Genomic DNA, 27448 nt, shown 5'->3' with positions numbered 1-27448 from the left:
TGAACGGTAGAGGAAGGATATGGTGATCGAGAGAGACCTCAGAAGTGGATTGAAATTCAATTGATAGGGAAAGGAAACAATAAATAATTGATAAAAATTAATACAAATAATTATTGTACGGATGACGGGTGAAGAGGATGGGAGGAGGATAAGGGTGGGGACTGCGGATGAAGGGTGTGAGTCCGTTGGTCAAAATTTCCCTAGATTTTGGAACATTTTGAGTTTTCTTCCCTGTTTCCCTGTTGAGACCCAAATTTCCCTAAAACAGGGAAATTTTCCTGCATCTGGCAGCCCTGGCTTTGGGAGACACGTGCATAGTGAAGACTAGTGCTACTGCCCCTATAGCAACAAAGCTCCAACTGATCACTAATGCTACTTTGTACAAAGTCCTTAATGCTACTCTTAACATAACCCAGAGTGTACTCAGTGCCAGGGTCAACTGTGTCATCTTGTAGGGCACACTGAGCAAGGCGGTCTGCTTTTTCATTTAGCGGGATACCCACATGAGAGGGTATCCAGATGAAATGGACCGTGGCAGGGATGGGAACATTATTTACAGTAGGTGGTCGAGAGACTTTCCCTTTGGCTTGAAATGTTGTTTTACATTCATTAATCACCAGTCCCATTTGGACATACAATGCTGCTAGTTGTTAACAGAGCTAACTGGAGGAGTATGGAGGAGTATGTCATCAGCATAGATGAGGACCTGGGTGCCCTGCGGGAAGGAACAACGCGCAGTTTTGTCCATTAAAACACTGAAAAGCATTGGACTAAGGACTCCACCCTGTGGTGTTCCAAGCTCAAAGACTTCCTCAGAGAAGAAAGAAAAAGAACAGAGTTGATTGTTCCCTAACGTATGAATTGCTCATCATAACATCTCTTTTTCAGAGGCTGCTTTGTTTTCTCACCCCCCTCTTTATTTTTTTTAATTTTGTTATATCTTATTTATTTATTTTTCCTCCAGTCCCAGAACTTCAGATCCTTTCTCATCTCCCATTCCCTTCTCTGTCTCTCATTGATTCTTGCTACCTACCTAAACTTCTACTAACACTTGCCATGGTATTCTATAATAGTCACATTTCCATTAGGAAATATTCTATTGCTTCCTTTTTCCTTCATCATTGTAATTTGTTTATACCACCGTGATGGAATGCATATGCTGGCCAATGCCTCCAGAATCCAAACTCAAGCTCAAGCTGAGGGTGGTTGGTTTCGGGACCATCATAGCGGCCATACGGACATAAAAACGTGTTAAATAACAGCGTATAGCAACACTACCATTTGATTCGAGGCTGCTTTTACGGAACTGTGCAAGACTCAGAAGAGCAAAGCTGTGGTTGGCGAGGCATAATATTCACAGAAAGGTTCAAATATGGCAGCCACACCAGTACTCAACCCTGCCAACTTACCACCAATATTTTGATGTACTGAGATTTACTGCTGGTGTTATTAAGCTACTATTCGCTGTATTTGTGTGTCCATCTGTGATTCGTCCAATTCTGACTTTTATCCAAATCAGTGGTTAGTTTTCCCTGTCCTACGCATACCAGTAATTGATATAATCCCAGTCCCAGCCTTTATTAATAATCCCGTCCTACCCTTGTCCACATACCCTGTTCAGTCACCTAGTTTTTGTTCTAATCTAAGTTTCAGCTGCATTGCCATGACAACAATACCAACGGTAACACCAATTCTTATAATATCACTGTAGTCTCTCCAGTTCCAGTCCCTGTCTCTGTCCCTGGCCCTGTCTCTGTCTCTGTCTGACACGTCCCGGTTCCAGTTCTAACACCCTCCTTGTCATCCTAATTCCATTCTTGTCACCATAGTTCGTGTTGTGCTCTTAGCCTCGCTATGATGCACGAGTATGCCCGGGCCATCAAGCTTGAAGAGGCTGTTGCAGAAGACAAATCTTTCACAGTGCTGAAGTTCCGTACATTGCATGAGGTGTGCCAGTGTGTGGAGGAGTATCAGCAAGACACCTGCACACACTTCATTAAGTACAACCGTGATAAGCACTTTGGGGATGAAGGTGAGTGTTATGTTATCTTGGTGTTGATTTGTTGATGTATTGTGTGAGTGTTTAGTGTTGTGTGAGTGTCTGCTGTTTTATCTTAGTGCCATTGTCATCTAAAGTTTGTGATGATACTGAAGTTATTTTAGTATATTCAATTGAGGATTGGGTTAGGATAGCTTTTGTTTAATTCAGTTTACCAATTTCACTGTCCAGTGATTTGTTGTGTATATCTTGAATTGAAAAGTCTCACATTTTACTGAGAAATGAAGGCTTATATTCTGGAAATTATCTACTGTATTTCCAAAATCCCATGTTTCCTGATATACTCAGGAATTTTTTTTTTTTTTTTCAGTTCAAAACCATTTTTCAGTTATATTTTATGTTTTGAGTTGATAAGGTGCAATCTCTACAGAAGTATTAAGTTTCATCCATGACAACTGAATCTGCCACTTTCATCTCCTTGCCTGAACTATTTACAGCTACCACATGTGTTCCCTAACTACCACCAATGTATTGTCCTCATTGTGCATTTCATTGAAACACTTAAGAAATTGATTTGGAGGCAGGATAACTTGGAAATTTGACAGGTATTCAACCTCTGGCAGGACATTCCTGGAAATGCAAGTCTGACACCTTCTCTGATCAGACCAAAATGATTACCAAGACCAGAGTGTGTTCTGGTTAGCCTTGACTATCATGTTATTATATTGACTTTTTTTAATGACTTTGTTAAGGTCACAGTAGTTGATAATACAGGATGTCCCCAAAGATTTGACATAATTTGAAATGTCAATATTGAAGTGAATATTTGGTGAAGAGAAATTAAATTTAATAGGCTTTATTATGAACATAGCAAGTTTTATTCTACAATTTTCAAAAAAGAAAAAATTATGTGAGATAGTACTAATATATAATGTTCCTAAATTTACAAGTATTTGATGTATTTTCTGCATGTGATGTGGCACACATTAAGTCGTCAGTCGAGTTTCTGCCACACTCACAGCAATGCATAATGAATAATGTCAGCTTTTTTTTTTTTTTTTTTTTTTTTCTAATGTATTGATTCTAGACATACAGGTAAAATTTGAGCCTGTTTGAATGAAAATTGTAAATAATTTTAGGTGATAAAATTATACTTTTTTTTTTATGTGATACCATGTTTTTTTTATTTATTTTTTTTAACTTGATTCAGTTTCACTAAACTAGGTTAGTCATTGGTTTCTTTCCTAGATTTCCTAAACATTCAAAATTTAAGTAATGGTTTCTCTCTTAGACTCTAAACATTCAAAATTTAAGTAATGGTTTTGCTTCCAGATTCCATGAACAGTCAAAATTTAGATATTACTGTACATAGTAGAATGGTTCACAGGACTGTTCCTTTTCACCAGGAATTGGCTGGGTTAAAAGTGTGTATGAGTGTGTGGTACTTTGTGGTATCGTTTGTACAATTGCCAGCAATGTTGATAGATAGATTATTCCTGAATGCATCAATCTGGTTTAGCCACCAGAATTCTTGGAATGGTGAGATATACTTGACTAAATAAGTAAAGATTTAGTATTTGAAGGATAATGTTTATCAAAATAATAATGTCATTAGTAGCTATTGGAGATCCATTAAAGAATAGAGGCATTTTATATCTCATCAGATATTCAGTATTTAATGATTAATGTAATTGTTAAGTAAGAAGTATATACAATATCAAATTTACAAATGCTGTTAATATTCATTCCGTGTGACAAGTGTTAATTTAAAAAACTCGATGTTAATATAACATCTGTTCACATAATAAATATCTTCTAAACAAGTTGGTCTTCTTATACTATACAAATCCCATGCCTTAAAAAAACATAAAGTAGATTCATTAAATGCTGTACAATTATTATTCCTCCTTCTCTCCATAAAATACTTGATTTTTAACCTGCATTGCACTTTTGAATTAAACTTACTGTACTTAAGTTTTTCTGACCATTTTGGGTCCTCTTTGGTGAAGCCTTCTGGAACCTCTACCTCTGTCTGTCACTGTTCTCATATATATATATATATATATATATATATATATATATATATATATATATATATATATATATATATATATATATATATATATATATATATATATATATATATATATATATATATATATATATATATATATATATATATATATATATATATATATATATATATATAGTTTGTTAGGACTGCATATTTTCCTTAGAAAATTAACTTTATTTTTCTTAATATTTTATATGTCCAGCATGCACATTTTCAATTCATACATAGAACTATCCCACAAGTGTGGTACTTGTACATTAGGGAAGTCAAGGTATAGTGACAAAATCAAGGTTAAGCTTAAGTTGGTATTAATACTTTCCTAAAGATTAACCTGTTTTTACTCTGGTGCCTCAATTGCTTCTTGGATGAGTTTCCCTTTTCAATCACTTTGTCTTGCCCTTTACATCATCCCCACTTATCATTTTTTGTCCTGGACAACTTCCACCAAGCTAATTCATGGTCTTCCTCCAGTTCTTGTGTCCTGTGTCTGTATTTGTTGTTCCAGTTCAATCTCCCAGGGTTCCCTCATCCATGACATCCTTTGTGAATTACCTTTCCTGTGGAATGACCAGCTTGTTTTCTCCTTGTTTTATCTGTCTTCTTCATTTCTTCTTTTTTATTTCCTATTCTGTCTTCTTTTCTTCATTTCATGTTCCATCTCACTTAATGTAGTACTAGGGTCACCACATGACAATCTTACTCTACAAGAATTATTTAAATACATAAAATTTGAGGAAAAGAAATGTATCTGACAAGTGTAAATGGATGAAATTGTTCTTGATGGAAAATTGGTAGGGTACAAAAGAGCAAGTTTTGTTTAGTTTATAAAAAAACGTGCTTATTCTCGGTATTTTTTGTAGAAAGTAAAGAAGCTGCATAATTACTTCATGTATATAACCATGAGAGTATATCCCTGACTCCTTTACATCAACAGCGTATGTTCCAAACATAGAACGAGGGAGGATCCACTACTGGTCCAACACAGGCAAGTGTGGGGTGCCAATTGAGTACGATGGAGTGCCATTCATGCATGTGGGCCGCTGGGTCCTCATGTGCCATCAGGGCCAAGACACCAATAAGGGTCACAAGGAGAAGTACCAGATACGCAAGCTGAGGGAACAGCAGGTAAACCAGGTGTTGGCTCAAACAAGAAACAGGATGTTGAAACATCAGTAACAAATGAATAGCATAAGGTTGCAGTCTTCTCTCATGCAGCAATTTGAGATTTAAGTGGTCTGATGTTAATTTTTTTTATGTCCTGGACATTATTTCATAATAGTAAAGTAAAGTCTAGCCATTGTTCAATGGTCTGTCTTTCATTAAAGTCTGTCAAAAAGAATAAAGGTGGGGCACAGGAAATACAAAGCAAGTAAAGTTGTATTTGTTGTTGGAATGCATCTACATTTGTAGCAATGGAGATGCATGTCCTTGTTGAGAATATTTTTGTTGCAGGCTTGATGTGCTCAGCAATTGGTGTTTTTAGTCTTCCTCTTCACAGGATTGTTGTATTTGATAGGTATTACATTAATGTATGCATATTTCATCATCTACTATGAGTCCATATGTAGAATAAGACATTGAAGATTGTACGCTTTTGCAGGAGAGTGGTGTGAAGCCAAAGTCCAGAAACAGGGCCCAGGTGACCAAGAAAGTAAACTGTCCTGCAGAAATTTACATAACTCACATCATGAAGTTCCCACAACACAAGGTAAGTTCCTTCAATTTATCACTTCTTATGAACCTAATGAATTTAATGGAATAGACATGGTGTACAGAGAAGATTTGATCGTTAAAAAAGTAGGGATTGGATTGTGGAGAAGTTGTCATGGGACGAGTAGTAATACCAAGTAAGAGTGGTCTCAGTAACAACCCTCACTAAAAACATGCTGAGAAAGAACCGAGGATAATCTTAAATCTAGTTATGTTTTACAGTGTCCTTTTGTAATCCCTCCCACACATTAGTTCCATCTCTCTCTTTTTTCTCTGCAGATGCCAAATGCTCTGTTGGCCATCAATTCACTGCCCACCGATCACATGAGAAAACTGGCCAAGCGGAAAATAGTGAGCAGCTTTAAACGCTATTCATCTAGGTTTGTCCGGGAGTCTTGGTATTATGTGAGACTGCCACACCCGAGCACCCATTTTGGACATCCTGTGCTAGGCCTGGTAAGTCAATCATCTTGCTCTTATTTATTCATTTATTTATTTGTTTATTTTTTTGAGGCCTTTCTGTTTTTTCTCAAGTAATCTCTCTCTCTCTCTCTCTCTCTCTCTCTCTCTCTCTCTCTCTCTCTCTCTCTCTCTCTCTCTCTCTCTCTCTCAGATTTACAGCAACAACTAAGAAGAAAGGTTTTATCTTCACATATATTTAAGAGTTAATGTAATTAGGTCAATTATTGTTGTGAGCCATACTATTATATCCAGTTCTGTCCATCCACATCTGACATCAGTTCCAATAAATACTTTCAGGAGATGGCCTACAGCCCTAGACAGAAAAATATTCATTTCTTCAAGTCGTGGCATCCTTTCTTTGCCCTCTTCCCTCTCCCTTCCCTTGCATACTGAAATGTTCTCTTATTTCATTAGTTCATATGCTTTTGCACCCATTGCATGTACCATATGCACATACACTCTCTCTTCATATAACTTTTTACTGTTCTTTTCATGTGATCAAATATTTCTTTTTGTGCTTCATCCCCTTTTTCTCTCAATGGCATTTCTTCTGTACTTGACAAACCAGTTTTGTTGTGTGCACTTCCATTACTTTCACCATCCTTTCTTTACACACCACATACATTTCTTCATTAACACAATCACATTATGCTGTCAGGTGCTTGCATTGAAGTCTGCTGTGTTTTGAATAATCAGTGCATAACCCATGTGACTGGAGTTACACAGTTATGAGAGCTTATTGTTCATGACACTGACTGGTGCACGGTGACACTAAGTAAATAACACATATTATGAATAGCATGATGACAAGATACTTATTGTTTCAGGTGAAGGAGGAGCCAGAGTTTGATGTCCCAGAGGAGTGTGCCAATAAAATGTCCAGCAAAGTAGACTCCAAAAAAAGGAAACAGACCAAGGTAGTGTAAAGTTTGCTGCTTCCAAGAAAGTGGTGGCACAGTTTGAATTTTTTTTGTTCATTCCTTATTTGTATTTCAAGCATGATTATTGCATTTCTATATTATAATTATTCATAGTTTATGAGGTTTTGTGATATTTCATTCTTCAGAGTCATAGATATTTGTAACCTAGAAAATTGTGTAAAACAGAATGTTTCAAAATTTGGCAGTGACAATAGACAGCCAATATATTGTGAGTAACACTCTATATTTGGCTTCTGTCACCACTCACTGCATTACCCTGCTCTCCTGTCTACTACAGGGCACAAAGTTCCGCACTAAGGAACCGGTAGACTCACGGGTACTGCAGAAAATGTATGAGCTAACTCGTCAGGGAGTGTCCACTGTCAAGATGATGCAGGAAGCCATTGAGGAGTTTGTCCATGAAGAACTATTCCCTTGTGGAGAACCACCACCCTCCATGTACCGCAGATATAACCCCACACCTTCAGATATTCAGAATGCCATGTACAAGGTAAGACTTCTTTGGAAGATTGTTTATGTATCATGTGTAATTATTATTATACAGAAGGAGAGCTTTATTTGTCTCTTTCTTTATGGGTATTGTCTGTATAAGGAAGACAAAAGTGGTTGAAAGTTTATCATGATATTGTATTGTGATTTTGTTATGAAAGTGTTTCCTGTAGGTGAAGCAAGAGATGAGACTTGAAGGAAAGAGTATCCTTCAATATCGGTGTGCAGCACTAGTGAGGGAGATTACAGAAATGGTGGTGCAGACAGACAGTGAAGAATACCTTAACCAGTTGGAGGAGCAGCTCAGGCATATCTATAATGCTGTGAGAAATACTGTACCTGTGCCAGAGGTTCAATTTGGGTAAGTGATTATTTTAGAGCTCTAGTTGTATTGTAAAAATAATCTTGTCTTAGTTGTATGCCAAGTTTGACAGCTAGGTTAGTTAGTTGATTAAATATTTTGATAAGAATAGAAAATCTACAGTGAAGTGATGCATTAGCTTTTCCCTCATAGTCATACACTGTTCATAGTAATAACTTGTTTTTTATACTTCTGTTTAAATTTATTGTTTAGCTAATTATCATTTTAAGATCTTTTACTTTAGTGATAGGTTATTTGTTTCAATATAAAATACAGTTTATTATGTACATGCTTGTACTTGTATTGACAGAAGTGAGCAAGATGGGGAACGAAATAAACGTGCACTGGCAGAAGAGTCTGGGCCAGGAAGTGAGGTGGGACACAAGTCCAAGCGAAGCCGCAGACAGAAACACAATGAGCACCAGACAGAATCCACTACTGCTGCCTACCACCTTAGTTTGGAGAACCAGTGCAAGGAAAGCGTGAGTATTTTATTTATTTATTTATTTATTTTTTTATCACCATTTAAATTTCTCATACTTGACAACTCCACCATGAGAAGAAAGCGGCATACTATTTGTTGCTCTAAACCAGGGGTTCCCAACCGGTGGGTCACGACCCCCTGAGGGGTCGCAAAGCCTTGGCAGGGGGGTCGCGTAGCCTTGCCAGAAGTAGCTTGGGATAATATTGATTTTATCTCATCAATTACATTTTTTATTTCTTACATTTTTTTTTTTTTTTTTTTTTTTTCAGTGCAAAACAAATGGTGTGTTACATTAGGTCAATGTCATTAGGTGATATTATAGGTTATGTATGAGTGAATGTGCTGTGCTGCTGATAGTAAGCCTTAACCCCTTCGTGCCGGATGTTAAAAAAAGCCCGTATGATATATGGGTGGTAGTGCTGCGTGCCCGAGCGCCAGAAACTCGTGCAAGCTTGTCATACTTGTCGTCTTTGTGTATTATGCTGCTGTTTTTTAGTCACTATATCGCCTTCGAAGAGGAAAGTGGACGCTTCTCTCTTCGGAGAAAAAGAGAGAGAGAGAGTGACATTTGCTAATATTTTAGACACAAGCGGGACGCATGTAGCTTATCTTTCGAGGGGAAGAGAGGGAGGGAGAGAAGGGAGAGGGAAACGAAGGGAGAAGAGAGAGAGAGAGAGAGAGAGATTAGAAAATTGTTGTTTTTGTATGTGTGTGTGTGTGTGTGTGTGTGTGTGTGTGTTTCACTGTTTGATCTGCTGCAGTCTCTGACGAGACAGCCAGACGTTACCCTACGGAACGAGCTCAGAGCTCATTATTTCCGATCTTCGGATAGGCCTGAGACCAGGCACACAACACACACCGGGACAACAAGGTCACAACTCCTCGATTTACATCCCGTACCTACTCACTGCTAGGTGAACAGGGGCTACACGTGAAAGGAGACACACCCAAATATCTCCACCCGCCGGGAATCGAACCCCGGTCCTCTGGCTTGTGTGTGTGTGTGTGTGTGTGTGTGTGTGTGTGTGTGTGTGTGTGTGTGTGTGTGTGTGTGTGTGTGTGTGTGTGTGTGTATTTACCTAATTGTATTTACCTAATTGTAACATACGGAAAAGAGCTATGCTCGTGTTGTCCCGTCTCCATATCTATTAATGTCCAGCTTTTTCTTAAAATCATGAATATTCCTTGCGTTGACCACTTCCACGTCTAAACTATTCCATGCTTCCACCCTTCTATGAGGGAAGCTATATTTTTCACATCTCTCCTATAAGTGGCCATTTTAGTTTTTTCCCATGCCCTCTCGACATTCTTTCATTCCACATACACAGATCTTCCCTATCCATTTTTCCATGCCAATCATCACTCTGTATATTGCTATCAGGTCTCCCTTTCTCTTCTGTTTTCCAGGGTCGGAAGTTGCATTCTTTTCAGTCTGTCTTCATAAGTCAAATCTCTTAAGTCAGGCACCATTTTGTTGCAGCCCTCTGTACTTTCTCTAGTTTCCTTATGTGTTTCTTTAAGTTCGAGCCCACTGTATTGTTGCATATTCAAGCCTCGGTCTTATCATTGCAGTAATTATTTTCTTCATCATTTCTTCATCTAAATATACGAACGCCACTCTTATGTTCCTCAATAAGTTCAATACTTCTCCAATTATTTTGTTTATATGTCTCTCTGGCGATAGGTCATTGGTAATTGTCACCCCAAGGTCTTTTTCTTCATGACTGGTTTTATGTCTTCATTTCCTATCTTGTACATACTCCTGATTCTTCTTTCACTCTTGCCAAACTCTATTTTCTTGCATTTTGTCGTGTTGAACTCCATTTGCCATGTACAGCTCCATTTCCATATTCTGTCCAAGTCTTCCTGGAGTAGTTCGCAATCTTTGTCACATCTCACTTTTCTTAACAATTTTGCATCGTCTGCAAATAGGCTCACATAACTGGACACCCCATCCACCATGTCATTTATGTAGACCGCGAACATTACTGGTGCCAACACTGATCCCTGTGGAACTCCACTCTCCACCAAGCCCCATTCTGATGGTCTGTCCTTAATTATTGTTCTCATTTCTCTTCCTACCAAAAGTCTTCCATCCATTTTAGTAAACTGCCATGCACTCCTCCTACCATTTCAAGTTTCCAGATCAGTCTCCGGTGTGGTACCTTATCAAAGGCCTTTTTTAAATCCAGATATATTCCATCAGCCCAACCATCTCTTTCCTGTATTACATCTATCACCCTCGAATAGTAACATATCAGGTTTGTCGTGCATGAACGCCCTTTTCTAAAACCAAATTGACACTCACAAAGTATGTCATTTTTCTCCAAGAAGTCTGTCCATCTATTCTTCACCACCCTCTCACACATCTTAGCTACCACACTTGTAAGTGACACTGGTCTATAGTTCAATGGGTCTCTCTTGTTACCTGATTTATAGATTGGGACAATGTTAGCTCTTTTCCAGTCTTGGGGCACTACACCTTCCCTTAATGAGGCATCAATTACTTCACAAACTTTTTCTGCCAGTTGCTCCTGCATTCTCTTAAAATCCATCCTGATACCCCATCAGGTCCCACAGCTTTTCTCACTTCTAAACTCCCCATCATATTCTTGATCTCCTCCACAGTTACTTGAAACTCCTTCATAATCCCTTTCTGTTCCATTACCAGTGGTTTGTCAAAAGCAGTCTCCTTTGTGAATACCTTCCGAAAGCATCCATTCATAGCCTCTGCCATTTCCTGGGATCTTCACTGCATACTCCATTTACTTCTAAACTTTCAATACTTTCTCTATTTTTGATGTTGTTGTTCACATGTCTGTAAAAAGCCTTGGTTGGTCTTTACATTTATCAATTATATCCTTTTCTTGTTTCTTTCTTTCTTCTCTTCTAATCAACACATATTCATTTCTTGCTCTTTTGTAACTTTCCCACTGCTTAATCCGTCTTTTCCTTCTCCACCTCTTCCATGCATCCTCTTTTCTTGTTCTAGCCTTTTCACATCTATCGTTAAACCAGTCCTGCTTTCCAACTTCTCTATGTTGTCTTATTGGTACAAATTTTTCTCACCTTCTTTGTATATTTTTATAAATTCCTTCCACTTTTCATTTGCTCCTTAGCACTCTTGAATTTCATCCAATTTGTCTCTTGAAAGAATTTCTTTAGGTTTCCAAAATCTGTCTTGGCATAATTCCATCTTCCCACTTTATATTCTTCATTTCTTCTAGATTTCTCTTCATCTATCACCTTGAACTCCAAAACTGCATGATCACTCTTTGCTAAAGGGCACTCCACCCTCATCTCCTCAATGACCATTGGCTCTGTACTAAAGACCAAGTCCAGTCTTGACGATGCTCCCTCTCCTCCAAACCTAGTATCTTCTTTGACCCACTGAGTTAACACATTTTCCATTGCCAGTGTCAATAGTGTATTTCCCCATGTTGTCTCTGATCCTTCCATTGACCAGTCCTCCCAACACACCTCTTTACAATTAAAATCTCCCATCATTATAGTTCGTTCACAGCCACCCAACATTTCTTCCAGACATGTTCCTGTATCACTTATCATTTCTTCATATTCCTGTACTGACCATGCATTTGTCTTAGGTGGTACGTACACCACTATGTAGTGCCTCTTTTTCCTTCATTAGTTTCTGCTCTGATCTTTAGCACTTCTGCCTTTCCCATACCTTCTTTCACTTGATCCACCTTTATATCTTTTTAACCAGCAACATCACTCCTCCTCCCATCTTACCTACTCTATTTCTTTTCCAAACATTATATTTCCTTCTCCAACCATCATCAGGTCTTCTCCTCTCTCAGTTTTGTTTCAGTAAGACCCACAATATCTGGGTTCTTGTCCCTCAAGTAATCGTTGAGTTCTAAAATCCCGATATCACTCCATTTATGTTGGAATACATTACATTCGCTCATACGTAAGTTTCTTTAGTCCTTTCTTGCTGTACTTTTCTGGGTTATGAACCACTTCCTCAGTCTCATATCCAAGATTCTCCAGAAAAACTCTTTCTTCTCCTCTTCTGTCCTCTCTTCATTTTTTTCAAAGCCTCCTTTCTCAACTCATTTAACATTTCTCTTTCCTTTTCACCGAGATCTCTTCTCAACCAAATCTTCCTTGTTGTTTCCTGCTGGGCTAGCCTCCATGACTTCTCCACCAATTCATCTACATCCTTTTGTGACTTAAGTTTGATTCTTATTGGCCTCATACCTTCTCTTGTGAACTTTCCAATTCTATGGAAGTCCTCTATTTCTTGTACTAGGTCTTTTCCTCCTCCTGCACCACATTAATGATATTATTTATCACCTTTTTATGTTTTTCTCTCTCCATTTTACTCGGTGTCTTATCCTCCTCCACACCAAATATCACCACACATCTCTTTTTGTCTACAGTTTCCCTCACCAATGTCTCATTTGACTTAATAACCTTCACCACTTTCTCAGCAATCTTCTCTTCTATGATCTGTTGATCTATAATTTCAGCAAGGCCCAAAGTTTTCTCCCAGACTCTTTGATTTCCTTTTCCAGACTTGCAACTTTGTAATTTACCTCCTTTCTTTCCACTTCCTGACTTTTTTCCATTCAGCCTGCTTCTCCATCACTTTTCCTAGAGATTCTCCACATTTTTCGCAATTCACTTTAATTAGCTTAACTTCCTCTTTCAGTGCTTCATTTTCCTTCTTCATATCGGCACACTCTTTCATTACATTGTCATAACTCGTTTCCAGGCCCCATACTTTTCAAACAGTTTTCAATTTTACCTTCCAACTCCAGAATTTTCTTCACATAAGCGCTCTTCTCCATTATTCCTTGAAATCCTGTGAAGTCTGATTCATCTTTCGAGTTCACGGCCGCCATGTTGCGCAGATGTAAACAAACCAGCTGATGGCTCAAACGCAGGCTACAGTTTATATTTACCTTCCTGGACATTATTTTGCTAATCAACAGTTAACATGACTATATGGAGACGGGACAAACATTACCAGCTCCTTTCCCACCTTGGTTACTCTTAGGCAATGGTAACTGTAGAATTAGAGATGATTGCTCTGGAGCTCAGCGACCACATCCGCCATCGACGATGTCCCGTGTGTGTGTGTGTGTGTGTGTGTGTGTGTGTGTGTGTGTGTGTGTGTGTGTGTGTGTGTGTGTGTGTGTGTGTGTGTGTGTGTGTGTGTGTGTGTGTGTGTGTCACGAATGTTGCAAGGCGGGACGATGTAACTTATCTTCGAGAGGAGATGGGGAGGGATGGGGAGGGAGGGAGGAGGAGAGATGGGGAGGAGAGAGAGAGAGAGAGAGAGAGAGAGAGAGAGAGAGAGAGAGAGAGAGAGAGAGAGAGAGAGAGATGGGAACAGTCTATGCCATTGGGTAATTTTAGACACAAGGCGGGACGCATGTAGCTTATCTTTAGTGATTGGTGGAGACAAGGATGGTGGGAGGAGCACTAGGATTTCAAGGCCAGCGTACGGCGTGTGTAGTTGGTATCCAACACACTATACGGGACAACTGAACTGAAGAAAGCTCAGAAAAGAAATATGACGTCTACGTAGGCATCACCGTATTTGCTACTGGGGCTTCATGACGCCCACATAGGCATCACCGTAGTGAAGGGGTTAAGCAGGGGGTCACATGGGTTTCAAACTTTTAGGTAAGGGGTTGCAAGTGCCAAAAGGTTGGGAACCACTGCTCTAAACTGACAATGAGTCTGTCTCACTATGGCCTGCATATTCTTTTCATCATGGTAAATGTTTGTTTAGCATGCTAAAAAAAAACATTTGTGTGAATTTATTTAAATTAGTCAGCAATCCATTGTATGTGTGTGTGTGTGTGTATATATATATATATATATATATATATATATATATATATATATATATATATATATATATATATATATATATATATATATATATATATATATATATATATATATATATATATATATATATATATATATATATATATATATATATATATATATATATATATATATATATATATATATATATATATATATATATATATATATATATATATATATATATATATATATATATATATATATATATATATATATATATATATATATATATATATATATATATATATATATATATATATATATATATATATATATATATATATATATATATATATATATATATATATATATATATATATATATATGCAGTGGTACCTTGAGATACGAGCTGCCTGAGATAAAAGTTTTTTTAAATACGAGCTACAATGTGGTCATTTTATTTTATTTATTTATTTATTTTTTTTTTTTTTCCTCCTCCTCCTCCCTAAGGAACTGCAGTTTTAGGTGTGTTGTTGCAAACTTCTATATTTGTCCTCTCTGCGGCCAACCTTTGGTTGGGTACCCCTGGGTACGTTACCGGCTTGGTCCCTCTTTAAAGTGCTGAGAAGGTTGACCTTTCTTGGACATCCCCCTTAGCTCAGAAGCTGGGGGCTCTTCGAGGTAGAGTACTCTAGAGTACTCTAAAGAAAAAGTTGCTGGTCGGGAAACTATGTAGTAATTTTTTGTTGTTTTTTTATTTATTTATTTATTTTTTTTTTTTGCAGATACGCTGCATTTTTTTTTTTTTTTTTTTTTTTAATCAGTAATAAGTTCAGACTTTTTTTTTTGGATCAGTGAAAAGTTTTTTTTTTCTTTTTTCCCGATCAGTGAAAAGTTCACAGATTATTTATTTTTTTTCAACCGACCGAGGTTATATAAGGAAGTCTGCTACCGAGTGTTGGCTGTTTCGGCACAGGCTAGAGGCCCACCAGCGGATAACTGATGTGGGAGGAGGAGGAATCATCGAAGGTTGGCCTTGAGAGGACAAATATAGAAGTTTGCAACAACACACCTATTTGTTCTCTCTGCGGCCAACCTTCGGTTGATACCGTGGTTGGCAGCGGCCAACCTGACCTTCCAGAGTTTTTGGAGGAGGAGCAGTCCGAGCTTCCATTAGAGGGAGCCCTGGAAGCCGGTATCCACACAGGTCTTGGTGGTCTCCTCCCTTAGCTTTGGGCTAAGGGGAGGAGGGAGGCAAGATCTGTCGTACATAATAAGGATGAAGAAACAAAGGGTAACAGTACTCCTTTAATATACAGAATTTGTCAAACATAACAAATATGTAGAATAATGGATAAGATAACATTATTCTCTTAACAGAAATATATATTCCTTCAAAGAAAAACAAAAATTTGGACACTAGGAGCTAGGCTTTGGTTCCGAGTGCCACACATTGAGGGGCCAAGCATTGTTTAAGGTATCGCTTGATAAAGACATTCGAGTTTGACCAGAATGCACTTTGAGTAATCTGGGTAGTTGAAACACCACGAGTCCAAGCGATAGAGGCTGCAGCCCGTCGCAGATCATGTAGTTGGGGAATGCCTGAAGGATCTGCTTCTCTAATGAGTTTACAAACTCAAAAGGAGATCTGGCCCCGGTTAAGGGGTCTCCTTGAGACTGGATGAATAAAGAGGTGCCCTTGAGTTGTGGTAGACTTTGCTAGGTATTGTGTGAGATCCAATACTGGGCAAAGTTGGTTTCTGGCCAAAGGACGAATAACTATAGAAGAAGGAGTGCGGTTTGCGCTCTGATTCTTGTAAAGGAAATCTGGACGCACTGCTAAGACAATGGAGCCATCTTGACGGTGTGAAATGCCCTCGCGAGAGAAGGGTGCCATTTCCGCTCCAAGGTTACCCGTAGCTAGTGCTGTGAGGATAAGGCATTTATGGAGCAAATCTTCTTCCGATGCGTCAGTGTTCCTGAAGCGAGGTTGGCGGAGGAATTGGAGAACCTTTGTCAGATTCCACAGAATCTCCGGGAATTGTTGAGGAGGTTTCTCAAGGAACAAGGACTTTAGGAGAAGGATAAAATGTCGATCTGATAAATCTAGACCCGTATCCTCTTTTATCGGAAGAGCTAAAGCTGATTTATTTGAGGTGATGGTTTGAGAGGCAAAGTTCTGGAACCGTAGCATAACTGGAGAAGGAGAGGCAGGGATAAGATTGTGATTGGTCTGCTCCTGATCCAGTCTTGGAAAGCACACCAGGCGTGTTCTTGTTGCCGGCTTGTGGACTCATGAAAGCCTTTGATTAGTGAGGCTGCCACTTCTTTTCCGTACCTTCTGCTGAAGATGCGGTGCAAAAACGTAGCGCGATCCATGGAGCAGATGGAGACCATGGTGCTAGGTGAGTCCTGCCACCCGCAGACTGGCTGGGGGGATGGAGGAGAAGTAGTGAGTCCATTGCCCAGGACACTAGTTGAGTTGGGCGTGTTGATGAAGAGCGAGGATCCAAGATGAGGAACAGTGTTCCCTTGAAGCTCTGGATCTGAGGTAGAAGTTAGTCGAGCATCAACATTGGGGGGGAACAAATATGCTTTCTGTCACCTGTTCCATCGGGTTGAGAGAATGTCCACTGCTGCTGCTTGTGGATGTTGGAAGGGACAGATGAATGTTGACAATTTTGAGTTGAAGGTGGTTGCCATCAAGTCTACCTCTAGTGTGCCTGCCCAATGCTGAATCCTGGAGAAGTCTCGCGGATCTTAGGTTCATTGCCTCCGTAATGTGAATTGGGGGCCTTAGATTTTGGGACGTAGATGGAAGGCCGTGCCAGTCTCGTTGGTTTGCGAACTGGTACGAAGTCTGGAGCAGTGGAGTTGGATGATGGTTTGTAAGGGGACCTGTGTTGAAAGTTAGAGGAGCTTTGTTTGAAGCTCCGGCGATGATCTTTGAGTGGACGGTCCCTTATGATGGCTAGCTGACGATCCTCTGGTTTTTGGAGAGTCGATTGAATGGTTTCAGCTGCCGATTCATGGACGAGAGTAGGACCGGCAGGGAGGGGAAGATCTTGGACTGCAGCCTGGACATCCGCCTGTGGCATGTCGCGAGTAGAAATTTCAATCAAGTTCCCGCAGTTATGGACTGCCCTAGTGACTTGGTAGTTCATGTTGCTGTCGACGTCTTTCTGGAAGGCATCGACCACTGCTTTGAAGGCACTGACTTTGTTTTGGGCCGAGGTTGAAGAGACGTTGGCAATGTTATGTAAAAATTGCCATGCTAGTTTGATTCCCAGAGCGGAGCGAGTGGCCCTTCGATATTCATGGTCGATGTCTCGATCCACTTTTGAGGGCTCCCTGGTGGTTCGTCCCTCTCGGTAACCCTTACGAAGATGGTGACTTGTAGGGGAAAGGGAACCAGCCTCGAGAAAGCTTACCAACCTTTGTAGTTTGGAGCCTTCGGTCCGCAGTGGGACATGAGGATGAAGAGGCGGGCGTTTGGCTTCATCGCCGAAGCCTTTTGCCTGGCTCACAACGTTGGCATACTGTTTGAGCACTTCAGATTTGTTGACAATGAAGTCGCTGTCTTGGCATAAGTGATCGTCTACTTTCCAGTCAAATCCGAAGTTGTGCTTTTCCCCTGCTTGAACAATGTGGTTCAGGGAATGAAGGAGGTCACGTTCGGACGGATTGTGTTCTTTCTGCGAACCCACTCTACTGAGGCGACCAATATATTCTAGGGCCGGGTATTCGGAGGGGTCAAGGAAAGCTACCACTTGGCGATGGTTTTTCTTGGCCAGGTGGAGGCAGCGCCGGGGTACCTTTGGTAGGTCTCTGGCCACTAAGCCCTCTTCGTCTAGGCGTGCGTCCAACGACATGAAGTAGTAGGTGAGGTCAGGACGCATCTCCTTGGCTGAATGGGAATCTGGAACGAGCTCGTCAGTAGGATGACTTGTTGATGGTCTCCAGCCAGAAAGGGAAGGGCTTGATTGGATTGGAGGGCAAGGTTCAGGTGGTGACTCGTCCTCACTGTCTGTCCCGAACAAATTCCGAGAACAGTGGTCTGGCAGAAGATCCATTGGTGAAGCCAGGCGAGAAGAAGCTTCACTCATGTAGGATCTAAACGGAGAACCCTCATTGGAGTTGGAATGACAGGAAGGAGATCTAGAGTAAGCTCGCTCTCATGAGGAACGGCTGCTGCTCCTAGATTCGAGACGTCTTTCTTCAGGAGAGTGGCAAGAGGGCCGATGTTTGTTATCGGAGCGTCTTCTGCTGTGGAGACGATCCTTCCGTTCTTGGCTGGGAACTCGACTAGAACCGTGTCTCTCTCTTGCACTGATCCCTGAAGCGATGGAATTCCTCAAATTCATCACGGAGAGAGGAAGAGGGGGATTTAGATCTTTCCCGACTGGGGAGGTGCCTCCTCGAGTATTTAGAAGGAGGTTTCTCTGAAGACATCCCTGGGCTCGAGATATGGCGCGAGCGTTTTCGTGACCCTTGAGAAGGAGAGTGAGATCTATGTGAAGATTTGCGGTTCCTGGGGGCCAACTGATCTTGTTTGGGGTTTTGAGGAGATTGAGAGTTAGGAGGATCTATAAGAGGCTTACGTCTGCTTGATTCCCTATCAGATTGGATCTGAGCCTCTGAGATGGCAGCGGAGAGTAGATCCATTGTGGGTTTTAGGGTTTCTGATGAGGAGGCCGGAGCACAACTTTGAGGAGCCTGGTTGTGGGTGGAAAGAAGTGGCTCTGCTCTAACCGATTTCATGTTATTGAACGTGCCCATCCAGTCCTTGAATCGTAAGGCAAAGACCTCCTGGGAGACGAAACCAGATGTCTTTCCTGGTGGCTGCTGCTTCCGCGCCTCTCATTAACTCCTTCAGAATCGCATGTGCCTTGGAGGACACGTCTTGATTCTTGGATTTGGAGTCCTCCAGAAGTTTAATGCATTTGTCACAGCAGTCAGGGTACCACAAGGCAGCATCATGGTTAATGCAGGAAGCATGCCTCAAACAGAGATGACCCCTCCATTTATCTTTGCTTCCCGAGTAGTTCTTGCATTCCCCTCCTGAACTTCGTGAGGAGGAGCGGGAACGTGCTACAGGCATGGCTGTTGGGACTGACTGTGATGATCACTGGAGGTGCAGGGATGGTGTTGGGACTCGCTGGGGAAGGTTTAAGATCTCAAAGGACAGGGAGCAGGCTGTGTCCTCTTGAGTACAAGCTTATAGAATGGAAGTAGAGTTCGCTGGACCTGTTGACATACAAAATCATATGCATCAAAGAAAATGGTGGATTAAGCATGTAGCTAGTCATACCACAAGGATAACAATAACAGGTATAAGAAGCAAAGGCTTCTCAACTCCTGAGGTCTAAGAGACACGATCCCAGACAGTAACGTGGAGGGAGCTCGTGTTCTAGTACCACAAGGAAAAAAAGAACCCCCTTCTCGAGACACTCTTCTATGAAGGTGAAGGGTCTACATCCCAACGTTCCAAAGGGAGAAGGGGGAAGGAGGGAAAGTCTAAAAGACTATGCCCTACCAAAGTATACCGTCAAGCAATACACTGAAAAACCACTTCCCTGGTGGGGGAAGAGGCTCCCCCCCTCCCTGGAAGGAAAGGGGGGAAGGGGGAAGTCTAAATAAATGACCCCCAAAGTAGTACCAAATGCAGTATGCATGCCGTCGGCTCGGCTTACCTGAAGGAGGTGGGGACCAAAGCAACAGGGGAGGTACAGTCAGAGGCTCTCTTGGAGAAGCTCCTCTCATTAAGAAGACTGTGCTGAGACTGCCAATACTCGGTAGTGGACTTCCTTATATAACCTCGGTCAGTTTGGAAAAAAAAAAAATCTGAACTTTTCACTGATCAAAAAAAAAAAAAAAAAAAAAAAATCTGCTTTTCACTGATAATAAAAAAAAAAATAAAAAATCTGTGAATTTTACACTGATTTGAAAAACAAGGTCTGAACTTTTTACTGATAAAAAAAAAAGCAGCAGCGTGTCTATGAAAAAAAAAAAAAAAAAAATTTGACTACGTAGTTTCCCGACCAGCAACTTTTTCTTTCGAGTACGCTACCTTGAAGAGACCCCCAGCTTCCGAGCTAAGGGGATGTCCAAGAAAGGTCAACCTTCTCAGCACTTTAAAGAGGGACCAAGCTGATAATGTACTCAAGGGTACCGAACCGAAGGTTGGCCGCAGAGAGGACAAATAATTTGTTTAATGTTTATGTGTGAATGGTGCCTGCTGCTCCCTCTCTCCCTCCTTCTCCACCATTTATCCCTATTAGCCAAAAATGTGTTATCTTATATATTTTCATGCATTGATATAGTATGCATGTGTATGTAACTGAAAAGGCAAAACAAATTTCTCCATCTCCCCCTACCGCCTCCATCACGCTTATCACAGACTGGGGAGAACAATGTAAACAAACCTTTACACACCTTTCCCCCCCCCCCTCTTTTTCTCTCTCTCTCTCTCTCTCTCTCTCTCTCTCTCTCTCTCTCTCTCTCTCTCTCTCTCTCTCTCTCTCTCTCTCTCTCTCTCTCTCTCTCTCTCTCTCTCTCTCTCTCTCTCTCTCTCTCTCTCTCTCTCAAAATTCATTTATTCAATGAATAATGTTTACAGTATCATCAATGAGCTCTTCTGTGATTATTGGAGCAGCCAGTCTTCTGTAGGTGGCTATATTTGTACACTGCAGCTGATTGGCAGTCCCAAGAGAGGGTTTGGAATGCAGTAATGCCCCGTGGAATGCTTCCTCCAAGATGAGTATACTTTATAAGAGTAGTTTACCTGCCTATATTATAATTTGTTATGGTTTGTTATGATTCTGTGCAAAAATTATTATTTATAGATGCCTTTTTTATTTTTCCTGAAAACACGTAAAAAAAAAATAGGGGTGCCTTTTTGGGGAGGTTGGAACAGATTAATGGCATTTCAATGCATTTCAATGGGAAAATTTTTTTTTCGAGATATGAGCTCAGTCACGGAACAAATAAAACTCGTATCTCAAGGTACCACTGTATATATGTATATACTATACAGGTATCCCTTGGTTAACGATAGGGTTACGTTTCCCAAAAACAGATCGCTAACCGAAACGATCGCTAACTGAGGGATTTGAAATTATCAACTACATACATGTATTTCGCGATGCGTAAATAAACGACACTTTCTATGTTGTTAGTTGTTATTTACACCTTTAGAATTGGTAGTACTTACCTTGAGGAGTGGATGTGATATGCGTAGTGTGTTGTTTTGTGCCCCCCGAGGGGACACAGGGCCTTGGAGGATTAAATCTCATCATGCCCACACCCGACCCAAACTCGGTCAGCTGCTTCAAACCCTTCAAATTCTTGAGAGAATACGTTTTCCAGTGGGGGTGGGTCATCCAGGCTCTCCTCATCGTCACTCAAGGTTACGGTGGATGTGAAGGATAGATTGGATGTGGGTGGAGTTGTTTTGGAGGTGGATGGAGTTGTTTTGGAAGTGGGTGGAGTTTTTTTCGAGGTAGCAGGACGAACTTTGAAGTACGACGAGATGACTCCTATGGAAGTAGATGGGATTGCTTTTGAGGTGGATGGGGTAGCTTGGGAGGTGGATGGAGTTGCTTGATCGGTAGATGGGGTTGCTTGGGATGTGGATGGGGTTGCTTGGGCGGTGAGTGGTTTGAAGAAAGATGAGATGACTGTCTGTTTTGCCATCCTTTTCTTTGCCTCAAATAGTTCTTTATACACTTTCATGTCATTTTCTATAGCATTAGTCACGCCATTACTTCGGTTTGGGTTGGGGTCATTCTCCTGGAGAAGATGTATGGCCTGGTTAATATGATTAAAATCTCCTCGAAAATCTTGACGGAGAGGGTTCTTTCAGGCTCCTTGTCCTCCTCCATTTCCTCCAAAGTATTTTGTTTCTCCAACTCCATGAGGTCGTCGTTGGAGAGAGGCTCAGAATGACTGTCCAGCAGTTCTTGTCGTCATTCTCGTCCACCTCATTGAAGCCTGCCTTATGGGAGATATGAACGATGTCTTTCCTTACTGCTGTAACATCGACAGGGACTTCCTGTTTACGTTCCACGCACTCAGGCCACAAATTACGCCAACATCCATTCATTGCCGACTTGGACACCTCCTTCCATGACTCGTCGATGTTGTCGATCCCTTTTAATGTTATAATCCTTCCAAAATTGTTTCATGGTCGGCTTGTCAGGGTGTCAATGCAGGCCAACAGCTGTTTCATGGTGCGCCGCTGGTAATAGGCCTTGAAAGTAGCGATGACTCCTTGGTCCATCGGCTGGATGAGGGCAGTTGTGTTTGGGGCATAAACATGACCTCAATATTATCTGCCCAGTCATTCATGCTCTCTGGGTGGCTGGGGCGTTGTCACACAGCAAGAGAAATCTATTAGCAATGTTGTTTTGGGCAGCATATTCTTTTAGGAATTTGGAGAGGTATCCTGTCACGTAACTTTGCATGATAACAGTCGTCATCCACCCCTTTTTGTTTGCCTTCCATACTACGGGCAAATATTCCTTAATATAGCCAGACAGAGCTCTTGGGTTTTGGGAATGGTAAATAAGGCATGGTTTAAGCTTAAGATCACCAGCGGCATTCCCCCCCACCAATAATGTTAACCTGTCTTTAGATGCCTTGAATCCTGGTGCCGACTTCTCCTCCTTTGCTATAAACGTTCTCGATGACATCTTCTTCCAATACAGGCCTGTCTCGTCAAAGTTTAGAACCTGCTTGGCTGAATAACCTCCTTCCTCGATGCGCTCTTTAAGCAAAGGCTTGAAGGCGTTGCAGCGGTTGATCCGAACTCGCTGCCTCCCACTAACCTTGAGGTTGTGTAGACTCACGATGTTTGAAACGTTCAAACCACCCCTTACTGGCCTTGAAGGACACTGTCTCGCCTATGTTGAATTCTGGTTTCAGGTCCTCCCACAGGCTCAGTGCCTTAGTAGTAACGAGTTGGGTAGAAAGAGGCATGCGGCGGTGTGTGTGGTCTTCAATCCATAGCCTCAGCAAACGTTCCAATTTTTCCATAATCGGTTCCCTGTTACGAGTTGTTGTGTGTTTGTGCAGGTTTGTGACTTGGTTGGCCTGCTGCTTCACTTGTACTTTTTCTGGAGAACTGTTGATACAGTTGATTGAGATAAACCAAGGGCACGAGCAATAGAGTTTACCCCTTCACCACCCTCATGACGAGTCACAATGTTCAACTTAATATCAAGGCCAATGCTCTTTCTCGATTTTTAGCCTTATCTCCGGTGGAGAACAATCGTTGGGTCGCTTGGAAGCCATCACTAAGTTCACTTGATCACAAATAAGCACAAAAAGAAGTTTAGAGCGAGCGTGATAGAGTTGTTGTTGCACAATCAAAACAGCGGGAAAGACTGTGGTGTGTTTACTGCACGGGCCGCGGGTGGATGGAGGCGCTGCGATCGCGATTGCGATCGCGATTGCGATTGGTCAATCCGATCGTTAACCGAATTTTGGCGATCGTTAACCAAAAAATAGGGATTAATTTGGAGGGATCGTATGAGCGAAATATCGTTAAGTAGTCGATCGTTAACCGAGGGACACCTGTATATACATGCAGTGGTACCTTGAGATACGAGTTTAATTTGTTTCTTGACGGACCTTGTATCTCAAAAAGCTCATATCTTAAAACAGTTTTTCCCATTGAAATGCCATTAATCATTTCCAGCCTCCCCAAAAAGAGCATCCCTATTTTTTTTTTTTTTTCAGGTAAGAAATTTTTTTTTTTCGTAAATAATAATTATTGCACAGAAACATAACAAACCATAACAAAATATAATATAGGCAGATAAACTACTCTTATAAAAGTATACTCATCTTGGAGGAAGCATTCCACGGGGTATTACTGCATTCCAAACCCTCTCTTGGGACTGCCAATCAGCTGCAGTGTACAAATATAGCCACCTACAGAAGACTGGCTGCTCTAATAATCACAGAAGAGCTGTAAACATTATTCATTGAATAAATGAAGTTTTAAGTAAGAGAGAGAGAGAGAGAGAGAGAGAGAGAGAGAGAGAGAGAGGCACTACCTTAGCCATAGAGATTTGTTTACATTGTTCTCCCAACTCTGTGATAAGCGTCAGTGAAGGAGGTAGGGGGAGATGGGAGAAATTTGTTTTGCCTTTTCAGTTATGTTCACATGCATACTTTATCAATGCATGAACATATATGAAATAACAGCAAAAGTTTATTTAGTGTTCTTACCTTGGACACAGATGTTTTAGGCTAATGGTGGTAAATGGTGGAGGAGGAGGGAGGGAGGAAAGGATGCAGGCACCATTCACATCTAAACATTAAACATAGATTAAAACTGCACTTCCTTTAGACAAATAGAAAAGTCAGTAAATAGTATGAAAATGATGAAAGAACAATCACAGTGCATGAGATCCACGGGAAACATGTAGATACCAACTCAGCTGAGGCTGGACTGATGTGCTGAGCCGACTACAGCGGCAACATCCCCAAACATGAATCCTATTTCAAAATATTGCTTGTATCTCAAAATAAGAAAAATTACCAAATCATAGCTTGTATATAAAAAATTCATATCTCAGGCAGCTCGTATCTCAAGGTACCACTGTGTATTTACCTAGTTACCTAGTTGTAGTTTTACAGGGCCTGGGCTTTATGCTCGTGTGGCCCCGTCTCCATATCTACGCTTATCCAATCTTACTTTAAAAGTGTGCACACTCGTTGCAGACACTACTTTTTCATCTAAACTGTTCCACGTCTCAATACATCTCTGCGGGAAACTATATTTTTTAATATCTCTCAGACATCTTCCATTTCTCAGCTTTTTACTATGCGATCTTGTGCTTCGGATGTCATATTCTTCTCTCAAGATCAGTTTCTCATTATCCACTTGGTCCATTCCGTTGATCAATTTATAGACTTGTATCAGGTCTCCTCTCTCCCTTCTTTGTTCCAAGGTTGGTAGATCCATAGCCTTTAGTCTCTCCTCATATGTCATCCCTTCAAGTTCTGGGACCATTCTTGTAGCCATTTTTTGTAGCCTCTCCAATTTTCTTATGTGTTTCTTTTTATGAGGGGTCCACACTACTCCTGCATATTCCAATCTAGGTCTTATTATAGTATTTATCAATTTCTTCATCATTTCTTTGTCCATGTAGTGAAATGCTACTCCAATATTCCTCAGCAAATTATATGTTTCTCTAAAAATTCTATCAATATGGCTTACTGGTTGATTGTTTTCTTCCATCGTCACTCCTAAGTCCTTTTCCTTTTGACTTTCTCCAGTTCTACTCCATCTCCCATCTTATAGATTCCCACAGGTCGTCTTTCACTCTTTCCCATTTCCATGACATGGCTTTTGTTCACATTGAATTCCATTTCCCACTTCTTACTCCATTCCCAGATCTTATTTAGGTCTTCTTGCAGTATTTCACAATCCTCCTTTTGCTTTATAACTCTGCACAGTTTCATATCATCCATAAACAAATTTATGTAGCTGTTCACTCCTTCTGGCATGTCGTTAATATAAATGAGGAAAAGTATTGGTGCCAATACTGACCCCTGTGGCACTCCGCTTTCTACTGCTCTCCACTTGGACTTCATATCTTTAACTACCGTCCTTATTTCTCTCCCCCTCAAATAATTTTCTATCCATCTCAATGTGCTTCCTTTTAAGCCACCCTTCTCCTCTAACTTCCACAGTAATCTTGCGTGTGGCACTTTGTCAAACGCCTTTTTTAAATCCAAATAGATGCAGTCAACCCATCCCTCTCTCTCTTGTACTCTATCAACTATTCTAGAATAGAAACTCAATAAATTAGTTACACAAGACCGTCCTTTTCTAAAACCAAATTGGCTATTTGATATTAATTTGTTGTCTTCAAGGAACTCGATCCATTGTTTCTTTATTATTCTTTCACACATCTTGCATATTACACTAGTTAGTGATACCGGTCTGTAATTTAAAGGTTCTTCTTTCCTTCCACTCTTATATATGGGAACCACCTCAGCTCTTTTCCATTCTACTGGCACTGTTCCATTTTCTATTGAGCATTTTATGATGTTGTATATAGGACTTGCTAGTTCTTCCCTACATTCTTTCAGTATTCTGCCTGAGACTTCATCCGGTCCCATTGCCTTCTCTTCATCCAGTTCCTTCATTAACTCTTTTATTTCAAGCTTGGTTACTTTAATCTCTTTCATATAGATTGTCTCTCTATTACCCTGTGGCCTCTCAAATTTGGATTCTTTAGTAAAGACCTCCTGGAATTTTTTATTTAATAGTTCTGCCATACTTTTGGGTCTTCCACCATCCCGTTCTCTCCTTTTAACCTTTCTATTGTTTCTTTTGCCTAATTTTTCCATTTATGAATCTATAGAACAATTTTGGTTGCTCCTTACATTTTTCGACAATATCTTTTCAAGTTCTTTTCCTCTTCCTTCCTCACCTTAACATATTCATTTCTCGCTGCCTTGAAGTTTTCCTTGTTTGTTGGATTCTATTTCTCCTCCACCTTTTCCATGCTCCATCTCTTTTCTCCTTTGCCCTAGCACACCTTGCATTAAACCAATCTTTCTTTCCTTCTTCTTTTGGTCTATATTTTGGGACATATTCCCTGACTCCTGTTTTGTATATTTCCAAAAATAAGTTATATTTGTCTTGCATTGTCTCTGAGTTTTCCATCTCCTCCCAGTCTACGTTTTAAAATAGTTCTTGAGATTCTCAATATCAGCCTTTCTGTAATTTAATCGGTCTCCTTTGTATGAATCGTCTCTATCTTCCTTTCCTTCTTCTATATCTATTTCTAATATTACATGGTCACTCTTTCCCAATGGGCACTTATATCTTATATCGTCATTCATTTGTATACCCCTTGTAAAAACTAGGTCCAATCTCGCCGGCTCGTCGTTTCCTCTGAATCTTGTGCATTCCTTTACTCTCTGGTCCATCATATTGTCTATCATTAGGTTTAAGAATCTTTCTCCCAGGCTTCTTCCCCCATACCACTTTCATAATTTTCCCAGTCCACTTCTTTACAGTTGAAATCTCCTACTAATATCACTTTTCTCCTTTCTTTAACGATTCTCATTAGACTCCTTATTGTGTCATCTA

The 27448-nt window shown here is 40.5% G+C and overlaps 1 protein-coding gene across 5 annotated transcripts in view; it reads left to right on the top strand.

Moving 5' to 3' along the window:
- The first annotated feature begins 1193 nt into the window (after positions 1–1193).
- LOC123498108 overlaps positions 1194–27448 on the top strand; it is a 29436-nt gene continuing 3181 nt past the window's right edge. Inside the window, exons 1-9 of one of the 5 annotated variants that reach the window (XM_045245249.1) lie at positions 1194–1364; positions 1830–2032; positions 5008–5198; positions 5674–5781; positions 6063–6239; positions 7073–7162; positions 7464–7676; positions 7849–8036; positions 8347–8518. In XM_045245249.1, the coding sequence (XP_045101184.1) occupies positions 1855–2032; positions 5008–5198; positions 5674–5781; positions 6063–6239; positions 7073–7162; positions 7464–7676; positions 7849–8036; positions 8347–8518 (1317 nt within the window). In that variant the 5' untranslated portion in view covers positions 1194–1364; positions 1830–1854. Of the gene's footprint in view, positions 2033–5007; positions 5199–5673; positions 5782–6062; positions 6240–7072; positions 7163–7463; positions 7677–7848; positions 8037–8346; positions 8519–27448 lie in introns of all 5 variants that reach the window. The other 4 variants (XM_045245248.1, XM_045245247.1, XM_045245250.1 and 1 more) reach the window with 4 other exon arrangements.

The sequence above is a fragment of the Portunus trituberculatus genome, chromosome 47 (genome assembly GCF_017591435.1).
Source record: "Portunus trituberculatus isolate SZX2019 chromosome 47, ASM1759143v1, whole genome shotgun sequence".
Taxonomy (NCBI): Eukaryota; Metazoa; Arthropoda; class Malacostraca; order Decapoda; family Portunidae; genus Portunus; species Portunus trituberculatus.
This window is presented reverse-complemented; position numbering and strand designations above follow the sequence as displayed.